The sequence below is a fragment of the Glycine soja genome, chromosome 10 (genome assembly GCF_004193775.1).
Source record: "Glycine soja cultivar W05 chromosome 10, ASM419377v2, whole genome shotgun sequence".
Classification (NCBI taxonomy): domain Eukaryota; kingdom Viridiplantae; phylum Streptophyta; class Magnoliopsida; order Fabales; family Fabaceae; genus Glycine; species Glycine soja.
This window is the reverse complement of record NC_041011.1, coordinates 39435308-39457206: the sequence shown is the minus strand read 5'-3', so window position 1 is coordinate 39457206 and position 21899 is coordinate 39435308. Positions and strand designations below refer to the sequence as shown.

Below are 21899 nucleotides of genomic sequence, written 5' to 3'. Positions count from 1 at the left end.
CGCAGGTTTCACAATTGTTGCCACATACAAATATATTTCATGTTTGAGTGACTTAAAATCATAGAGAACATTTTGGTTTAAAGTATCACAATTTTTTTTTCAGGAAAGTGACCTTGAAAATATCTTATTCCTATATTTGGTACAAATTTTTGAAGAACATTCTAAATTTTTTTTGTTCTCATAAATACAAATTAGGTATCTTGTAATTATATTTATAAGAATGGAAGTTAGTTTTTAGAGTACTACCTCCACTTCATTATTTCACATTTTTTTTCTATTTTTCTTTTTTCTTCAATTTTTCAATAATTCCTTTTTTCTTATAATTACTAAATGCCAATCAAACAAACTCGTGAGAATAGCACTTCTAGGAATAATATTCAAAAAAAATGTGATGATTTAAGGGTAAAGATTGATCTTCCCTTCTCTCTCCAACTTCTAACTGCAGATAATCCGCACCCCATAAGTACATAGATCTAGGATCTAAGAAAGTATGACAATCCTTACGTTCATGAGGATTAAACTGAAATTTTCAAATCAAAACTAGACTCTTAAATGATTTAGCTTTCCCCTCCTTGTTGGGTTTGGACCTTATACCTCTCTCTACACTATCACACAATAAAAATAGAGAATGATGTTTGTTCTGATTTATTTTGTGACTCTAGCAGATTCTTTAAAGTAGCTTCCACGTCACCACACCTTAAGTTCTGAATGCTCTTTATCAAAGATATCAACCATCAATACTCAATAGACATATGAAGATTGACCTTGTATGCCTCATTACCATTCACCACTTAATAGGTTTACTCAGTCCAAAATGACAGACCAAATAGCATCTTAAATTGTCTGTGGAGCATAATACTCGTGATAATAATTGATCTAGGACCTAAGCAGATTTAAACCACCACCTTCTCCACCCTCCTTCCCCCCAAATGCCGCCAGCACAAGAAAATAATAGGAGAAAGGGGGCTGTTCAACTGTGAGGCTAGCAGCAGAATATGAGCACAATTTGAACATCATCACTCACACAAAACATTCAAGAGCCAGTTTGAGAAGAAAGCAACACAAATAACAGCATGACATCCCCAGGCCATGCAGTGCATATACATACTAAGCTGCCTCGAAAAAACAGAAACTTCAGATTTCCATTAAAGACTAACATTCATGATTTTATTTCTCAGAAGGCCACGTGTCAAGTATTTTTACACTCAAAATTCAAGTCATTGAATTAGTACTGGAAAGATAATCTTTTGTTTTGGCCATTTCAAATGGTATGCAAGGCCACTTTGCTCAAGGCCTTTGGTGAATGTTTTCCTGTTGTGCTTTTAGTTTGCATATTATGCAGAATTTAGCATTTTCTGTACTTTCATTTTGGTGCTAGGCTGAGCATCCCTTATGCTTTCATCCACTAGCACTCTTAATTCAATAAAATTTTAACTTATCTAAAAAAGAGGTAAACAAGGCCACAAGATAACTTTTACCATGAGAATTAAAACGGAACATCAAGAGCCGATGGAGAAACTGTTGATTTTCAACAGTTTATTAGGCATATGAAACCTAAACCTGACATTAAATTGAATACAAACAGCAACTCTAGCAAATTACTAACCAGTTCTCAAATATATGCAACACATAGCTGATCAAACGTGAAATCTGCTATGGCCCAAGTCTAATCTAAAATCTACCCAATGAAAAAAGAAACCCTAAATCCAACCAATTCCAAAATTGATAGCTAATAAATCCAAGATAACCAAAATTAAGTGTGAGGAGTCTGTCACCACTCACCATCAGTCACCTAATATAGGAACTAAAAAGAAAATGGACTAACATATGATGATACTGACAAAGGGAACAACAAAAAATGTGCATGACGTAATTACAGGCGGGGCACTTAAAATGAAATAGAGTCGCATAATCACAATACTACGGAGGCTTTACAAGGGAATAATGGAGTGGATAATGAAACGAATCAGCCGTATGCTTTGAGGAAAAAAAAATCCCAAAACAAATAAAATGTGTTCTTACTCAGAATTCCACTGCAAAACTCTAGAACACACTCACTCTCTTCCTCTACCTGCACAATTCAAAACGAGGTGTTATTCATAACGTAAGCCACAAAACTGCATTCACGGAAGAAAGAAAACAAAATCGAAAAAGAAAAAATAACCTTGATAAATCCGAATGGTTTTTCCAGAGCAAAATGTTAGTAGAGGCAACATGAACTACGCTACTCGATTCGGCAATTTGGCGTGGTTGTTCCCATTTTTGTTGACAGGGGGAGTCAAGGACATCGCCTCAGTTTTAACCTTACCCTGACCTCCCCCGAAGCCATTGAGCTCTTCTTTTTTATTACTCACAACATTGTTATGATTATGATTCATTCCCAAGTACTTGCTGTTTGAAGCCTCGAAGGTGCCTTCAAGTCCGAGGCGCTTGATCTTGTCGACGATGGAGCAATGGTCAAGAGCATCCCTGGCCCTCTTTCTCGCCAGGGCGGCCTCGCGGACGGTGCGTTCGACTCTGGTCCTGGCGAGGGCGAGGGATTTGGAGACGGATGCCGCCGCGATCTTGCAGGCGCAGAGGAGGATGATGGCGCGGCGTTTATCTAATGGAGCGGTAGAATCTGGGAAGAAGGAGAAGGTTTGTTGGGAGCAAGGGGGACAGAGGAAGGGGGAAGGAGGAGGGGAAGGGAGGCAGGAGAGGTGAGTGAGGGAGGAGCATTTGGTGCATGAGACGAAGCGGTGGGCGAAGGCGGAGGAGGTGACGGAGAGAGGCTGGTCGAAGAAGTCGAAGCAGGAGGGGCAGAAGGAGGAGGGATGGAGGCGGAGGACGCAGGATGTGCACAGGTGGCGGTTCATGCCGCGCATCCAGAGCCGGTGGAGGAGGCGCCGCTCCTTCGAGCTGCAGTTGCCGCATTCGCCCTTCAGGGGGAAGCTGGTGGTGGGTGGAGGGTTCATGGCAATTGAGAGGGATTTAGGGTTTTGGAGAGTGAAAAAGGATCAGAATAACCGTGAAACGGATCCCTTCCTGATCTGCTTTGATGACAGGCTCTTTTACTTGCTTCTTCCTCAGAGTTAAGTTTTATTTTTTTTTAATTTATGACTTTAAAGTTATAAGTTTTTTTTATAAATAATGTGTTTTTTTTACTGGGATTTTTTATTTACTTATATTTTTTGTTTTTTTTTTCAATTGTAAATAATTTTATTTATTAAATCATTAAATAAATAATTTTAATTTTACTTGTTATTAATTTTTTTAATATATTGTATATATTTTTTATATGATTTTATTTAATATGTTATATATTTTTAAAAAATATATAAAATAAAAAGTATTTACAAAATATATAACATATTAAATAAAAAATCCTAAAACAGTAAAAACATACTATGATTTCAAAGTCGTAAAATTAAAAAAAAAAATTGCAACTTTGAAATTGTAATTTTTTTTTTAAAAAAAAAAACTTAAGCACTTTGAAGTCATAAATAATTTTTTTTTACATTAAAGTTGTAAATAATTTTAAGACTTTGTTACTCAAAAATCATAACAACCGTTATGACTTACCCCTTTTTAGAAATAATTTGAAAATGATCCCATATGAAAAAGTCGAAAAAAAATAAAGATGTGCCTGAATGGTAACCCCACCAAGAGAAAACTAACTTTGTTTTTTTTTTTTTCCGGGAAACAAACTAACTTCACAATACTAAACTATAATTAAAGTATTTCATAAAAAATATATATTTAAAATAGGGTTAATTAAGTTTTTAGTTCTTAAATTATGGGGTTTTGAATTTTTGGTCCATAAACTATTTTTTTTTATAAAAAAAAACTGGTCCGTAAAGAATTTTTCGTTATTAAAAATAATCTCTATAGTTAATATTTTATGTTGAGTGATGAAATGTCATGAAATAAGACAGATTAAATGTCATGTATGTCACATATATGTAATTGTTGAACCCTAATACTCCAAACACCCACCCATGAACGTACACCAACCAAACACTCATTAGGAGATCTGCGACGTAGAACAACAATTCATCCTCTTCATCTGCAATCTATGGTATTTGTGGTCACTTAAGTAGACATCTCAACACTTAACGAAGATTGTTAACGGCGAAGACTATATTTAATAATTACAAATTTTTTAGGAATCAAATTTTTTAATGTAACAATAATAATGTATAGGATTTTATTAATGATTTTTTTTTTTTACAAAATCATTAAGTATTTTTAATACTTACTTGAAGTGATTTATTTGAGTCGGTTAAAATTATTACTAGTGAAAGATTGATCCGAAATAATTGAAAATTAAGATTTTTTTTATTGATTCGGATGAGATTTCAGATCTTATTATGAAAACCAATCTAATCCTACTACTATTACATATAGCAAATCATACGAGATATTTTTATATTTTTAATTATCTTTTACTATATTTATTATATATATTCTATTACTTATTTAATAAATTATTTTAAAAAATAAAAAGACTAAAATAAAAATATATGCATAAATTCAACTATATTTTGAAATTTTTATCCATAATTTTTACATTAAAACATGTATTAATGTTTCCAATAAAAAATGTATTAATGTAAAAAATAATAATTTTGAGTATTTTCATAATAAAAGAAATGCTACTAACATATTTTCTAACACAATTTTAATTATTGGATAATATTTATTTAAAATCATAAAAATTCGTGAGTCTCTTTTTTTATTTAACAAATTTCACTCATCGTTTTTTAAATTTTAAATAAAATTTAACAAATAATAAAGAATAAATTAGAAAAATTATCCTAGAATATGTTACTAACATTGTGCTACTAGCGTGCTTACGCTGGTAATCAATGCAACCTTTTATTTTTCTTTTTAAATAAAATTAAGTGTAAACAACAAAATATGTAAGTGGAAAATAAGTTGTATTGTCTATTTGAGAAACTTCACATCTATTTTTGTTGTAATGTTAGAAGATCATATAACGGAAATACAAATTTGAACAAAGGTGCTTGAGTGGAGGTGCAGATCCAATACAAGGCTTTTGCATATTCAGTGTTTATTTTATTTTAGGGAGTTGCTACGTGCACCCAGCAAACAGTGAAGTGGCGAAACTGCTCTTCAACAATTATTCTTCCGGAAGAAGGTTCTTCCGGAAAAGTTCCGGAAATAATTTTTCCGGAAAGTTTCCGGAAGAATCTTCTTCCGGAAGATTAATTTGTGTCTTCCGGAAATACTCACAGACAATTTCCGGAAGAACGTCATCCGGAATGTTTCCGGAAGAAGCTTCTTCCGGAAGACTTCCGGAAGACAATGGAATTCTTCCGGAAGAAGCTTCTTCCGGAAGTTAGTTTTTTTTTTTAATGCGTATGTAATGACGATTTTGCCCTTGTGTAAATTTCTTTAAATTAACGTCTTCAGGCTGTGTTTTACTGCGCTTTCTTTGTTTCTTCTTCCGTTTGCTTTGTTTCTTCTTCCGTTTGCTTTGTTTCTTCTTCCGTTTGCTTTGTTTGTTTCTTCTGTTTGCTGTTGTTTCGGTGGTGGTCCCTTCAGCAGTCTGTTGGTGGTCCCGTGAAGTGAAGTATTTGAAGATTTGGTGGTCCCGTGTTCCGTATTTGAAGTTTTATTAGTGGCTGTTGTTCCTATTTTGTCGGAGGTACGCGTTTATTTCGTTTTCCGGTTAGCTTTTAGAGAAGAAAAACAGTAAAAAATGTATCCGGAAGAAATTTTAGGCACAGAAGGAGGAAGGTCCGGAATGACCACTTCCGGATGAAGGTCTTCCGGAAGTTACGAAGGCCAATTCCGGAAGAAGTGCTTCCGGAAACTACTTCCGGAAGACCTTCTTCCGGAATTGGGCTTCTTAACTTCCGGAAGAAGGTCTTCCGGAATTTACGAAGCCCAATTCCGGAAGAAGGTCTTCCGGAAGTAGTTTCCGGAAGCACTTCTTCCGGAATTGGCCTTCGTAACTTCCGGAAGACCTTCATCCGGAAGTGGTGAAGGCCAATTCCGGAAGAAGGTCTTCCGGAAGTAGTTTCCGGAAGCACTTCTTCCGGAATTGGCCTTCGTAACTTCCGGAAAACCTTCTTCCGGAATGTTAAATTATTACTAATTTATTTTAATTTCTGTTTTATAATTTTTTTAATTTCTGTTTTATATATATTTCTGTTAGTTAATAATGAATTATTGGTTTAATTAGGTATAATGATATATATTGTGGATTATAATTTTTTTTGTTTTATAATGGTATATATATATATATATATATATATATATATATATATATATATATATATATTTCTGTTTTATAATTTTTTTTTATTTCTGGTTTATATATGTTGTGGATTATTGATTTAATTAGGTATAATGGTATAATATTAAATGATTTAGGTAACTTAAATGTATAATGGTACAAAAATGTTTTATTAGTTGTTTATTATAGTGATAAGTTTAGTTTAAGTAAATAATGTAGTTATAAATTTAGAATATAGTGATAATTTTAATATAGTCGTGTATGATGCATATGTCCTATTAATATGTTTGTTATTTAAGGTGTAGTAAATTTTTGGATGTGGTTATATGATAATTTGAATGTACTTGTGTATGATGCATATGTCCTTAAGATGGACGAAGATCAATGGAGGTATGACTTTGCGATGTCACAAGAAGTTCATATGGATTATGATTATGATAATCAAGAAGAATGTGGAGTGAATGAACGACATGTCGATTGTTCAAATGCTTTTAATACATCTCAGGTAATCATAGATAATTTGAGTCATTGGTTGAATTGATGGTTTGTACGAAAATTAATGTGTTAGGGTTGCGTTGTAGGTATTCGCTACTCGAGATGATGTTTTGCAATGGGCTCGAACAGTTGCCCATGAAAATGGATTTGTTGCAGTGATTATGAGATCTGACACAGAGACCGGTAGCAGAGGAAGAAGTTCATTTGTGTTAATTGGGTGTGAAAGGAGTGGTACGTACAAGTGTAGAAATAAAGAATTCGTTAGAAAAGACACCGGGAGTAGGAAATGTGGTTGTCCCTTCAGGCTTCGTGGGAAACCAGTGCGTGGAGGGGAAGGTTGGATGGTGAAGTTGATCTGTGGGATTCATAATCATGAATTGGCGAAGTCCTTAGTTGGACATCCATACGCCGGGCGATTGACTAAGGAAGAAAAGAAAATTATTGCTGATATGACAAAGTCGATGGTGAAACCGAAAAACATCTTGCTAACGTTGAAGGAACACAATGCCGACAGTTACACCACGATAAAGCAAATTTACAATGCAAGAAGTGCATATCGTTCTTCAATAAGAGGAGCTGATACCGAAATGCAGCATCTGATGAAGCTTCTCGAACGTGATCAATACATTCATTGGCATAGATTGAAGGATGAAGTTGTGGTGCGTGATCTGTTTTGGTGTCACCCAGATGCAGTAAAGTTATGCAATGCATGTCATCTAGTGTTTTTTATAGACAGTACCTACAAAACAAACAGGTACAGACTCCCACTACTTGACTTTGTTGGAGTGACACCAACGGCGATGACATTCTCTGCTGGGTTTGCATATCTGGAGGCTGAGCGTGTTAATAATATTGTATGGGCTTTGGAACGATTTCGAGGCCTATTTTTAAGACACGATCGCCTCCCTCTTGTTATTGTCACTGACAGAGACCTAGCACTGATGAATGCAGTGAAAACTGTGTTTCCCGAGTCTACTAATTTGTTGTGCAGGTTTCATATCGATAAGAATGTGAAGGCGAAGTGCAAATCTTTAATCGGGGAAAAAAATGCGTGGGACTATGTAATGGATAACTGGGGTACTTTGGTTGATTGTCCGTCCGAATACGAGTTCCATGAGTCATATCAGAAGTTTCAAGTTGCTTGTTCGCCTTGGCCGATGTTCGTTGACTATGTTAATGACACATGGATTATCCCCCACAAGGAAAAATTTATTACAGCATGGACGAATAAGGTCATGCACCTAGGCAACACAACAACAAACAGGTATTAACAACTGATTTTATTTGTTAGTAACGATTAATATTAAATGGTATTTAATTGTTGTATATTTTCATGTTTGTTGTGTATTTTAAATGTAAGGTTGAATCAACTCATTGGGCTCTCAAAAGAGTACTACAAAATAGCGTTGGAGACCTATGTAGTGTTTGGGATGCCATGAACAACATGATCACGCTGCAACACGTCGAAATTAAAGCATCCTTTGAAACCAGTACGCATGTGGTTGGCCATGTATATAAAAAAACCTTATACAAGAGGCTTCTTGGGATGATTTCGAGGGATGCTTTAAATCAGATTGCTTCTGAGATTGACCGTCTACGTTATCTCGGCAACAATCTCTCTTCTTGTGGTTGTGTGATGAGAAGCACGCACGGGCTTCCTTGTGCATGTGAGCTTTCTAGGTATACTGCTAGCAGCATCCCATTGGAGTCAGTCCATCTTTTTTGGAGGAGACTTTGCTTTTCAGACCAAGGGTTATGTGAGACGGAAGTCACCATCAAGGAAGAAATAGAGGTCATATCTAAAAGGTTTGATGAACTTGATGTGGCTGGCAAAGTAAATCTGAAGAGTAAACTTCGAGAAATCGCATACCCTGATCATAACTCTATGTGCCCTCCTCCATCAAAGGTGAACACTAAAGGTGCACCGAAGAAACCGATGAAAAGAAGTCAAACATCCACAAAGCGTGATCCGTCTTACTGGGAGTATGTTGATGCTTTTCATTCTGTTCAAAGCAGCAACTCTCCAGTGAAACGAAGTGCATCATGTTCTCAACCGCGTCAGCCAACAAGGATCATCCCGATGTTGGATCAATTTGCGTCATTCTTTCAAGGTTTCATTCGTGACGTTGTGGATGTGAAAGCGGACGGTAACTGTGGATATCGGTCCATTGGCGCTTTATTAGGTATGGGGGAAGATTCGTGGCCGTTAGTGCGTAATGAATTGCTTAAAGAACTTGGCAGGTGGTCGCATGAGTACATGAACCTCTTCGGTGGCACAGAGAGATTTGAACAATTAAAGTTGTCCCTACTTGTTGATGGATTTTCAAAGGTATGTTTTTAGGTTAATTTTTTTTAATAACAATGTTTAAATTACTTACATGTGTATGTTTGGTTCATTCAGGTTAGTGTGGACAAGTGGATGGATATAACAGACATGGGATATGTGATTGCTTCACGGTATAACGTAATCCTTGTATCGTTGTCCCAACAACAAAGCATGACATTTTTCCCTCTTAGAAGTCAACCACCACCTGACTCTTCTGGCCACCGCATCATATGTGTCGGTCACGTGTTTGGAAATCATTTTGTTCAGGTACATTGAATATAGTTAGTGTAATTATGCAATGACTTCGCTTGTTCGTTTGGCACGGTCAGCGCATGATATAATGTTTGTTCATGTACAACAGGTTTATTTGAAAGACCATTGTCCGTTGCCGCCCCCAGCGCTGTTGTGGTCAACCAATTGTTATTCTCAGGCAAAGCAATGGGCAATTCCATATATTAGTAGAATGCAGGAATACACAAGCTTGATGTCATTCAAAACACACTATGTAGACCTAAATGAAGACTAAACATTCATTGTTTATTTATTTGTATTCATTATGCGATATAATTCGTTGTAACCCGTCACTAACCAATTAATATTATCAACTACTCGTTTGGTTAAGCAAGGAAATTGTTGGTCCAACAAAAATCATTTACGCGTACAGCATACATCATTGTCATAATTGACAACACATAATGACATGCATGCGTGTTACAGTTTGAGCGTGACAACACATTGGTTGACTTCAGTACACATTTTGAAACTAGCAGTCGCTCAACAACACATTGGTTGACTTGACTACACATTAGCGACAACACATTGGCTGACTTGACTACACATTTACGCGTGTCTATTTTTTTGTAAACAAAGTTAAACAAAGGCTCGGTCACAACCATCTATATATATGGCAGACTAGGCTACTAAATCACACATTATCTTGCTTTCAAATAATCTCCCAACTGATACACAAACTATGGCATTTCTAGGAGAAACTAGCAGTCAGACGATTGTCAACTCAAGGTTGGCTTTCATTTATCCAAATGGATCGATTATTCACAATGATACTGGGGTTTACTTCCAAACTTCAACTCCGGTGCCCATTCGAGTACCAAATAGGTGTGATTTTGCAAGCCTAAAAACCAGAATACACAATACCCTTCAGCTATCCGACAAACAATTTTTGGATGAAATTCACTACCGGAAGCCATTCACCGATACAGGTAACCAAATTCGCTTTGAGTGTATCAAATTGATAAATGATGACGATGTCAACACAATGTTAATGTGTAATGATCAATTTTCTTGTGTTGGTCCGATTGAGTTATTATGCACCGTTGGAAGAACACCAGATGGAATAATAAACTTACTTGAACGCACTATGCCTCGTATTCATGACGCGATCCTGTATTACAACGGCAAATGGAACATGCCACCGCAGAACAAATTTGTTGGTTGCGCGTTCACAGGAAAAAATCCTAAGAAATTTCAAATTCCTTCAACATGTACCATCGATGAACTTAAGAATTTAATCAAGCAAGTTGCACCTAAAGGGATCCCCCCTCTTGGAATTCACGAATCACAAACGGTAAGACGATTGTTTTTCCGCCAACCAGCTCGGTTTGAGTATTCAGATACGGTTATAAAATATGAAATAAATGAGCTGATCACCAACGAAGAACTGCTGAAAGTGTTAGTACAATCTAACTACTGGAAAAAATATGGACCAATAGAAATTTTAGCTGTCTTTACTAAATATGTTGAAGACGAGGTCAGTGGGACGTCGCTAAACAACTGAATGTCATGTTTAATTTTTTGTTTTTTTGTTGATGTAACCTTTATATGTTTACGGCGTGTTTAATTCCCATAATAAAGTTGAATGCGTTGTTTCAGTGGTCCAAAAATTTAATTGTTAAAAGGGTTCATTTCGTAGTTTTTTGGATTTTGAGACTTTGTTTTGACGTGTTAGTTGACGGAACTGGGGAACGGGACTATTTTTTTTGGATTCTTTGACGTCCAAACATGAGAAATGGATGCCCTCCATTGTCTCAGGGCACAGACACACCCACGCAAAAAAATCCCAAACATGGGTACTTGAACATGGAAAAAGGGTTCATTTCCTATTTTTTTCGATTTTGAGGCTTTGTTTTGACGTGTTAGTTGACGGAACTGGGGAACGGGACTATTTTTTTTGGATTCTTTGACGTCCAAACATGAGAAATGGCCGCCCTCCATTGTCTCAGGGCACAGACACACCCACGCAAAAAAATCCCAAACATGGGTACTTGAACATGGAAAAAGGGTTCATTTCCATTTTTTTTCGATTTTGAGGCTTTGTTTTGACGTGTTAGTTGACGGAACTGGGGAACGGGACTATTTTTTTTGGATTCTTTGACGTCCAAACATGAGAAATGGCCGCCCTCCATTGTCTCAGGGCACAGGCACACCCACGCAAAAAAATCCCAAACATGGGTACTTGAACATGGAAAAAGGGTTCACTTCCTATTTTTTTCGATTTTGAGGCTTTGTTTTGACGTGTTAGTTGACGGAACTGGGGAACGGGACTATTTTTTTTGGATTCTTTGACGTCCAAACATGAGAAATGGCCGCCCTCCATTGTCTCAGGGCACAGACACACCCACGCAAAAAAATCCCAAACATGGGTACTTGAACATGGAAAAAAGATTCATTTATGTAATTCTTACAAACAAAACTCATGATTCTAAAAACTTATGTTTTTTATGTAATTCTTACAAACATGGAAAAAGGGTTCATTTATGTAATTCTTACAAACATGGGTACTTGAACATGGAAAAAGGGTTCACTTATGAATTATTAATCATTTTAAAAACTTTTATTTTTTATGTAATTCTTACAAACAAAACTCATGATTCTAGGTTCCCTTTTTTTAAAAATAAATTTAAAACAACCGTAAACTTCGCTTAAGGACCACAAACAATCGGAATAACAAACTATATTATAAAATAATAAACTGTGCAAAACACGCCAACTATATTAAACAAAAACTGTAATAATTACAAATATTCATGTCAACTACAACACAACAAAATAAATACAATGATCAATGGTCCGTGCGGCGTCTCTGACGAGCCCTGACCGTCCCATCAGCACTGGGTCCCCCTCTCGCGATCGTCAAGCAGTCCTGCATAATGTCATATAACTCTGTGCCTGCAGTGACTATCCTAAGGTTGAGCACACGCTCCAACCTTTGTGCAATCGCCTCATATCCCTCGTAATCATCCTGTCAAAGTCAGTAAAAACATTTATTATGAAATTCAAAATAAACAACAACTCATAAAACATTAAACGCGCAAATAATCTTACCACATATGGAGGGGGGTCAAATGCCACTAGAACCTGGGGGCTGGGCGGCTGTATGTAGTCCTCAGGGTCTGCAGCTGGTGCATCCCTCTGCTGGTCAGCTGCCTGGGTCGGTGTCATGAAAGGGTGAGATATGCGGAAAAACCACTCAATGTAATCCGCAGATACCTGCCCAGGCACTAAACAAGGCTGACCCGCAGGTAGTAAGTGATCCGCAAACTCCATCCACCTGTCATCTATCTGATCCTGTGACAATCGTGCACTAACAGGCGGCGGAGGGATGCTCTGGATGTAACCGAACTGGCGTACCACCCTCTCCGGTCGAACTGCGACGATCATAGGACCCCATCTGAGCTGACCCTGGAACGATGAAATCTCCTGAAACGCCCTAACACCCCGATGCTCCGTGTACGGCAACCAGGACACATCTGTGACGGTCAAACCATCACAACGTGCCCTGTAGGGTGCTCCTGTGATGGCCTTCATGTGCGCCTTCGACGTCAACCACCGGGAAGCACGTGGGGACGTCTCCTGGTATGTGTCGTCAGTCACGCACTGATGCACACTATGGAAGTGCTCATAGATCCAGCACTACACAATAATTGAGGTTAACATAACATAAAAACATGTTTAAATCATAATCGAACCTAACATATTAATAAACACAAAATTTACCTGAAATAGCGTCAAGTACCCCGCAAGCTGTCGGGTGGTGGTCCTACAAGCCTCATCTAACTGGTCGTACATATGAACCAGCGCGGTAACCCCCCAAGCGTAACCACCACTATGAGCGAGGTCCCGGAAAGCGTCAAGGTGGACCACATGCACGTATGTTGCACTCTTATTAGCAAAAAGAGTGTAACCGACAAGGTGCAGCAAATAAGCGCGAGCTGCGACAATCCACCGCCGGGCCTGACATCTGGTCTCATAAATGTCACGAACCCATCCTAATCGTACATATGCTCCACGTGTGAGTGCTGTCTCGGCTCTGGCCTCCTCCGCAGACACTTCCAGCAACTCCGTGAGCAAGAATCTGGCCTCCTCCGTAGAAAGAGCGTGGAAACTGTGCAAGGCGCCAGTGATGGGCAAATGTAGAATGGACGACACATCATCCAATGTGATCGTCAGCTCTCCTACTGGAAGGTGGAAGGTGCTAGTCTCACTGTGCCACCTCTCCACAAATGCGGATATAAGTCCAGGATCGCCAGTAATAACTGAACAATCTATCAGTGGACTTAATCCTGTGGCAGCCACCAGGCCTTCAATCTCAGGCACTGGCCTCCCAATCAGTGTCAGCTTCCTCCCATGTGACACTAACTTCAAATCAGGACGTTCCTGATTTGAAGTACAAATTATACAATTATTAAAAAAAATTAATCATAAACAAATAAATAAACAATGACAAATAATTAACAAATTAAAATACCTGTCCACTCCACACGGCATGTGCAACATGCTCGGCAAATGATGTGAGCACTGACGGGTCACGTGGACCACCAGGGAATCCCTCTGCAGCATCATCACCATCTGACCCCTCACCACTATCAGCACCCTGTGCGTCCGCACGCATCTCAGGTGCCTCCGTAGGCTGCTCAGGGACATCATCAGTCATGTCAGCGACGTCCTCAGCCATATCACGTCCCTCCGTAGTCATCTGATGAACGCGTAGCCTACGGGCTGAGGCAGTAGGCCTACGCCTCTCGGGAACATCGCCAGCATCCTCGTCAGCAGCTCTATCTCTGCCTACAACTCTACCTATGGCACGACCTAAACCTCGTGTTCTGGCCATGATCTGTAAATCATGTCGAACACGTATTTTTTTCGGTCAAAATATACACAATTTTCTTTATAAAAAATCAACTTTATTTATAAACAAATAAGACTAACTTAAATCAAATTATTTTCACACATACACGACCTAATTTTAAAAAAAAAAATTAAACAACTTCATTTATATAAAAAAAAAACAACTAATGTAAAAGAAAATTATTAATAAACATGCACAACTTAATTTTTTTTAAAAAAAATTAAACAACTTCATTTATAAAAAAAAAAAAAAAACACAACTAATATAAAAATAATTCATTACTAAACATCCACAACTTAATTTTTTTAAAAAAATAAACAACTTCATTTATAAAAAAAAACACAACTAATGTAAAAAAAATTAATTAGTAAACATCCACAAGTTAATTTTTTTTAAAAAAATTAAACAACTAATGTAAAAAAAAAATTATTTAGTAAACATCCACAATTTTTTTAGTAAATAAAATACTTCATTTATAATAAAATAAACTAATTAATTATAAAAAATTAGTATTTTTATAAAACTTCCAAAACACACAACTTTAATTATAAAAATAGACAACTTCATTTTTTAAAAAAAAACACTAATTTAAAAAAAAACAATAAACAAAAACAAACACAACTACTTTTATAAAAAAAATTAATTTACAAATTAATATTTAGTAAAAATACACAATTTAAATTATAAAAAAAATATGACATCAAAAACCCAAACTTCATTTTTCATAAAATCTAAAAAACAAAATAACCAAAATAAATAAAATAATTCATTTAAAAAAAAACAAAACAATTTCTGTTTAAAAAAAATTTAAAAAAAAAAAACACAAAAAAAAAAACAAAAAAACCACTTCCGGAAGAAGTGGTTCTTCCGGAAACATTCCGGAAGAGGGGGTTCTTCCGGAAAGGTCTTCCGGAACTTTGGAAGTTCTTCCGGAAGTGCGCGTCTTCCGGAATTCTTCCGGATGAACCACTTCTTCCGGAAAGTTCCCGGAAGACGTTTTTCGAAAGTCTTCCGGAAGAAGTGTTCTTCCGGAAGACGTTTGGTTACTTCCGGAAGAACACTTCTTCCGGAAACTTTCCGGAAAAGGTTCTTCCGGAACTTCCGGAAGAACCCCTAACGGGTCTTCCGGAAGACTCCGTCGTCAGCCATTTCCCCATTTTTTCCGGCATACTCTAATCTTCTCCCCTCTCGTCTTCTACCCTAAGGTTACTACCCTAAGGTTACTATCCTAAGGTTCCACTGCTGAATCAATACTGGATAGTAAAAGCAATGGAGAGTTAGGGAGACTAACCTCGAAGGCTGTTCGCGGAGAAGACGGAGAAGAAGAAGAAGCTTGGCTCGTGGTGTCCGGAAGAAGACGAAAGCTTGGCTCGCGGTGTCCGGAAGAAGACGAAAGCTTGGAGGATCAACAGGAATGGAAGAAGAAAAGAAGTAGCAGTGGTCTTCCGAGAAGAGGAGCGCGTTTTTAAATTTTTAACTTAAAGGGCAAAATGGTCATTCACTAAAATTGCTGGGTGCACCAGCAATATTGCTGGGTGCACCTAGCAACTCCCTTTATTTTATTTTTTATTTTTTATGTTTTGGTCATGTTTTGTTTGTACAAGTTGCAGTATGGTGCTATGAATATGGTAGCAACATGGCTATACAAATTGATTAAAATCCAATACCAAGAATAAATTCCCTCACCGTGCCGTGCATATGCTTCAATACAAGTTGGTTAAAATTAATTTAGGCACTGATATAAATTACATTCAATATTTCCAACTTCAAAAGAATCAAGTAGAGAAGCCCCAAATCCCAATGTCTATACTCTTTATTGACGTTGTATTTACAATCTAGTGCAACTGTGGAAGCAGACTATTTATCCACTTGTAACGAGCTAGAACCAAGAGAGGCCGCCCTCGCTAATTTTATTTGTCTGCCACACACATCCATCGCATTTATCCAGACTAAGGAGATATTTCAAACAAGGGGAATCGAACTCGTCAAGATTACAACATGAATTTAAACTAGCAAACCATGTGCAAAAGAATACTAAGATACCATGAAACCACTATGCTTATTGTACAACTAAACTAAATTAATTCTAGTTTTATTTTTTCCCAGTCCCTTCAGAAGAGCAGTTGGATGCATTTTTTTTACAGATTCTTGTGCTACCGACCATTGACTGAAACTCTGTTGATAAAATCGAAAATGGAAATAAATTAGTCAATTGCCAACCCAACATTGCACTTTTAAGACTCAACAGCAAAAATTCAAAATTCTGCAGAGCAAAATAATTTGTTCTATTCAAGGAAGCACTTACCAACGGTGTCCAGCACTATAATTGCTCCTTGCAAGTCGACTTGTTGTGCCCTAGTCCCTTACATCGACTGCAATGAAGATGGCGCTTGACTACTTCTTGAGATCCAAATCGCTTCGTAGCTGGCCGACCAGGTGGTCTTTTGGTGGGAGGAGGAGTAACTGTTACCACAAGCTGAGAATCTTTTGAAGCAGACACTTCCATGTCTAAAATTGGATGTACAATCTCTGAGTAAGTCAACTTGTAGCTCTCAGCTGTACAGTATCTGGAGCAATAATCATAAACACTCTGGCCAATGCCACTAATGACAGCAATGGCATGGCAACATGGTACACCAGTCAGCTGCCAGGCCTTGCAACTACATTCCCACCTATCAATATTAACCGCCTCAGTTGTGTCACCACAAACCTCATAGGTGCTACAGGTTGATTCTAGAACTGAAAGTGAATCAGTTTTTTGGCTTTCCTTCTTAAGCTTCTCCTCCATGGTTGGACTCAACCTAGTTTCCCATTGATCAGATGCTGCCTTTCTGGCAATAATTAACTCCATAATCTTACCCCTAATTACATCAACCATCTGTGTTATTGGCAATTCATCTGCATCAGCTGCCCAATTATAGAACAGCTCCCCAAAGTTTGATGTCATGTGATTATACCTAGTACCCAGAAAAAATGAATTTGCCCAGTTCAGGGGCTCACTTTGAATAATCCAATTGTAGGCTTCTTCAGAAATCTTTTTAATGCTCTCCATTGAATTTTGAAAGCCTTCTGGTTTTGTTGCATAAGCAGCAGCATATAAATCCTCAATCATGAGTCGCATTACCTCGTGAGAAAACTGCCCTTTCAAGTCTCTAAAAAGTTGCTCAGTTAAGTATCGTAGGCAGTACGCATGAAATGAACCTTCAAATATTTCAGCAATAGAAGTTTTCAGCCCCTTCTCTCTGTCTGCCACAAATGTTATGGGACAAGATGTTGACAGCACCGACTTCAGTTGAAGTAAGAACCAATGCCAGCTATCATCAGATTCAGCATCATCAACAATGGAAAAGGCAACAGGAAATACACCTTCATCGGCATCCACAGACGTTGCTGCTAACAATGTTCCTTGGTATTTTGATTTCAATGGAATGCTATCAAGGAAAATCAGTGGTCGACAACCTTGTTGGAAGCCATGCAACAAAGCATGAAGTGATATAAAGAGACGGTCAAAGCTTGAGTCTTCCTTTGTAGTGCACATCGCAAGACTTCCAGGATTAGCCTCCATTAATTTTTCACAGAAGAAAGGTAACTGACTATATGCCTCTTTATAAGAACCCTGAAGCTGCTCCTTAGCAATCTCTTTCCCACGCCATGCCTGAAAATAGTTAAGTTGAATTCCATATTCCTGTTTGATGTCATTGACAATGTCCTTGGGCTTGTAATCCGGAAAATCTTTCAACTTCTCCTTTATAATACTGGCTACCCAACTCCTAGTTGCTTGATGCCCTGTTGTTGCAAAAGCCCCTTCACAGTTATGAGTTGAATTCATTTTCTTGATACATATCAACTGAGTAGTTGACAGCCTTGATGCATGTATTCTCCAAGGACAACCTTCTGCCTTGCATTTAACAGTTACACGATGACTATCATTTTTCTTATATTTAAAGGCAAATTGATGAGCAATGGCATATTTACGCAAGGACTCTCGAAATTCATGTACACTGCTGAACCTCTGACCCACCCCAGTTATTGTATTCTGCCACTGCTGTGCCCCTTTGGCGTACTTCACATCATTTGAGGATCGGAGAGAGACGGGGGGAACTTCTAGAGGAATGTCTATATCCATATTTGTATCAATTTGATTGGTATCATGAACGACATCAAGCACGTCATCAGCAACATGAGTGTGAAAAGCATTGAGTGGCGCTGGTGCTACAGCTACTACTGTTTCAGACAAGGTTGTTCTGCTTGACCTAAAAGCCCAAGAATTCCAAAATTAAACTTTAGAAAGTTCCATAAAATAATAATGAGATATTATTGGCCCAGAAACAAAGATAACTACCTACTGGCTGGCATGTTTGACAGCTCAGGGGCAGCTACCTCTTCAATAAGGATATAGATATCAACAGTAGAATAACTTCCATGAAATTTGATCATTCGTTGTAGATCCTTGTCATTAGAAATAGTAATAAGAATCTTCTTATTCCCGGGAAGAAAATACTTGATAGATATGCTATCAGCTCTAATACTAAACATTTCTGCCACTTCTTCCTTGAACTCATTAAACTTCATTAGATCATCAATGTCTATAGCATGAGCATCACCACCTTTATATGACAAAGAACCATCTTTCCCAGTCACAAACTTGCCTCCCGACTGACATATTGCAATTATCTTCATGGCAGCCATGACCTAACACAGCACAATAGAATCCTCATCATCAAAGATTCAAAATGCCAGATGGAAAGAATGCTCCGGGAATAGTTACAAGAGCAACAAAAGAAGGTAAAATATAAAGAACATTCAGAAACACCCTTAGCACTACGCCAAACTAATCAGTTTTGATTTTTTGCTGTTGCTAGAAAGAAAAGATAGCACAATTTCCAATCCCTTTTGGACATTCAATGGCAAATTCAAATAGACAACGTATTGGGGCATTCATAATAATGTTCCGTTACCCCCCAAACAGAATTGCAATTTAGGGACCCAATAAACTTTGAGAGAACTTGGCTGTGTTTCCATTTAAATTCAGAAGAGGAATGATCATCAATCAGAGTGTAACCCTAAAATCAGAGGAAACGCAAACAAAGAATAATGTAAAGATACCTGGTTGATTATCAGAAAAGGAGAATCAGGGTTGTCAATCCCCAAGCGAAGATGAATTGTATTGTATGGGAATTGGGAAGCACGCTTCTCAGGTTTGTGGATGCATCGGCAGAGAGTGCGGTCACATTATTTGCTTTTTCCTTTGCCAGTGAATAAAAACAGAAGACAGAGGCAAATAAAAAATATGTATTTGTTTCAATTCAATTTATCGAAAGAGACATTTTGTCATGCTGCTACCGTGTCAAGCGTTTAGGGCTGAACGACACTGGGCTTCAATATACGAGGCCATGTCCATTTGTAAACCAGTTCTGATTTTTCATCCTTCTCTTTATTTTCTTTCGTAGCTACTTTTTGACCCCGCCAAGTCACATGAATAAAACACAATAAACGTTGTCACAGAAAAAAAAAAATATTTGAAAGTTGTTCATTTGTGTATTTGAAATTAATTAAATGAATAGTCGTTTTCTTTATCATAAAAAATAATCCAGATCAATATATTTATTTAAAAACGAGCGAGTTTAAATTACGTGTTATTGGAAGATATTCGTTAATCAAGTTGTTCCACTCCACAAGTATTCCGATCTTTCTTCTTTTATCAGAGCTTGACCAAGAGCTTGACCAATAATGTCAAGGAGACCAAGATAATAAGTAATATTCATATAATAAAAATTCAAAATCAACATTGACTCAGAAAATCTAATGTATTTGTCCAATAAATCAACTCTAATCAAATATAATATTTCACTAACCACTAAAATTTATTTCATTATTCTTTTTTTTTAAATATTCCATTAACTCATCAATAAGGTCCTTTATTTTTAAAATATGTTTAATTTGGTCCTATTTAAAACTAAATTTATCCCATTTTTTAAAACTATTCAGAACTGACACAAGGAAAATAGGATCAAATTTAACCTATTTTTAAAAAATAAAAGATCTATATTAAATCTCATAAAAATAAAAGGATTAAATTAAAACCAAATAAATAAATCGAGGGAAACCATTAAACTTTTAAAAGGACCAATTGACTCATTTTTGCATTGATTGAGTCAAGTATACATAGAATAAAAAATTGGGATGCAATAAAGAGAACAATTAGTATAAATATAATTACAATTTGCAAAAGTTTGGGGGGCCATGACTCCCCTTCGGCCCCATTAAGATTTGCCATTATTCTTTATATCGATCTTATTATTAAAACACGGTGGTGGTGACACTCAAGTTAGTTTAGGTTAGAAGTGTATGATATTTTTGAATTCTAATTACCTGCTTGATATCCTTCATCCTCTATCATTAATAAGTTAGGTGATGAAAATATAAAATTGATTCAATGGTTAAAAAAAAGTAAAAAAAAAAAAAAAAAGAGGTCACGTATTTGAATTTCCCTTACATTTCTAACACAATGTAACATACTAACATTTGATATAAAAAAAAGTTACGTGATTATCAAATTGGTAACCGTTTAATAACTCCCTCACCGCAGGTCGTGTAAAATCATGGTGGGAACCTGCCTGAGCTATCCAAGTTATGAATTTTGTATATATAATACGTTATGCATTTACTTATATAACTATTTTGAGATATGTATGAGATAACATGCTTGGTATGAGGTTGGTCCTTGAGTGAGACTAAATTTTTAAGGAGGTGATATTTCGAAGTCACAAGAACAATGTTCTAACATGTATGTTGGAAGCCACGTTGCATTCACGACGTTCTTTTTATATTTTATTATTTTGGAAAATTTAGTTATTTCTGAATCTGATTCATTTTTTATCTACATTCAACCCATATCTTTGCAAATATATTTGCAATCACCTTCAGTAACAAATCACGCATTCATCTTTTATCTATCTCACGTACTGATAAGTCTTCCTATCTCACGTCCTAATAACAAGTTGAGCTCTGGACAGACTGTATAAATAGGATGGGGTGCTCTTAGTTTTGTATCACCAAACTCACTTCTCTATTCAGAAAAAATACACCATCTATTCAGAGTGAGTAAGGGTTTGGAAGAACAAAATTGTCTTTCAGGTTCGTGTGTGCGCCGCTTCGCGTTCAATTTGCAATGGCTGGAGGTACGCTTGCAATATTTTTAATTTCCGCTGTTTGATCTGAATATCCCATTTAAATTGATTTGCATGTTTAGATCAGTATATGTATATTTTTACATTTGGTATCATAGCTTCATAATACCTCTGCCTTGCTTTTATTATGCTTTGTTCAATTAAAGAAGAAACATGAACATTCAACGTTAAACGAATTTTTTTTAAAGCATACAGTTCTCAAAGGGCTGAATTTAATATTTAAATATTAAAAGTTTGAGCCTCTTTGAGAAAGCGTAAAAGGGAAGCGAAGCTAACTTTTATATATTAAATAATGTGATACGCTGGAGGATGAAGATGTACATGCGCATGTTTACTGATGTGAAATTGTTAATACATATTGTTTTCTGAAAATTCTAAATAAAGCATGACTTGATCCAGTGGTTGATGCGGTTAGTATTACCTCTTTGTCGTGGGTTTGAATCTCATTGAGAGCCTTTTGTTGCTTGTTTTCGTTTTTAATTAATTAAAAGGAATGCA

General features: G+C 36.8%; 2 protein-coding genes across 2 annotated transcripts; both read right to left on the bottom strand.

The window, feature by feature from the left end:
- Nucleotides 1-350: 350 nt before the first annotated feature.
- Nucleotides 351-3057, bottom strand: LOC114370108. Its single transcript, XM_028327393.1, has 2 exons — nt 2165-3057; nt 351-2071 (listed from the first exon to the last, which is right to left on the bottom strand). The coding sequence occupies exon 1, from the start codon at nt 2952-2954 to the stop codon at nt 2220-2222; it is 735 nt and encodes a 244-aa protein (XP_028183194.1). The 5' UTR covers nt 2955-3057; the 3' UTR covers nt 351-2071; nt 2165-2219.
- Nucleotides 3058-15988: 12931 nt separating this feature from the next.
- LOC114372109 lies at nt 15989-19610 on the bottom strand. The gene is made up of 4 exons (XM_028329519.1): nt 19318-19610; nt 18554-18903; nt 16517-18464; nt 15989-16386 (listed from the first exon to the last, which is right to left on the bottom strand). The coding sequence occupies exons 2-3, from the start codon at nt 18898-18900 to the stop codon at nt 16532-16534; spliced, it is 2280 nt and encodes a 759-aa protein (XP_028185320.1). The 5' UTR covers nt 18901-18903; nt 19318-19610; the 3' UTR covers nt 15989-16386; nt 16517-16531.
- Nucleotides 19611-21899: the final 2289 nt, after the last annotated feature.

What these genes read in the sequence shown, in the direction of transcription:
- LOC114370108 (XM_028327393.1), bottom strand. Translation starts at nt 2,954, where the DNA reads ATGAACCCTCCACCCACCACCAGCTTCCCCCTGAAGGGCGAATGCGGC.
- LOC114372109 (XM_028329519.1), bottom strand. Translation starts at nt 18,900, where the DNA reads ATGGCTGCCATGAAGATAATTGCAATATGTCAGTCGGGAGGCAAGTTT. An exon ending in TCAAACATGCCAGCCAGTAG is followed by an intron (nt 18,465 to 18,553) that starts GTAGTTATCTTT and finishes TTGGGCTTTTAG; the next exon opens with GTCAAGCAGAACAACCTTGT.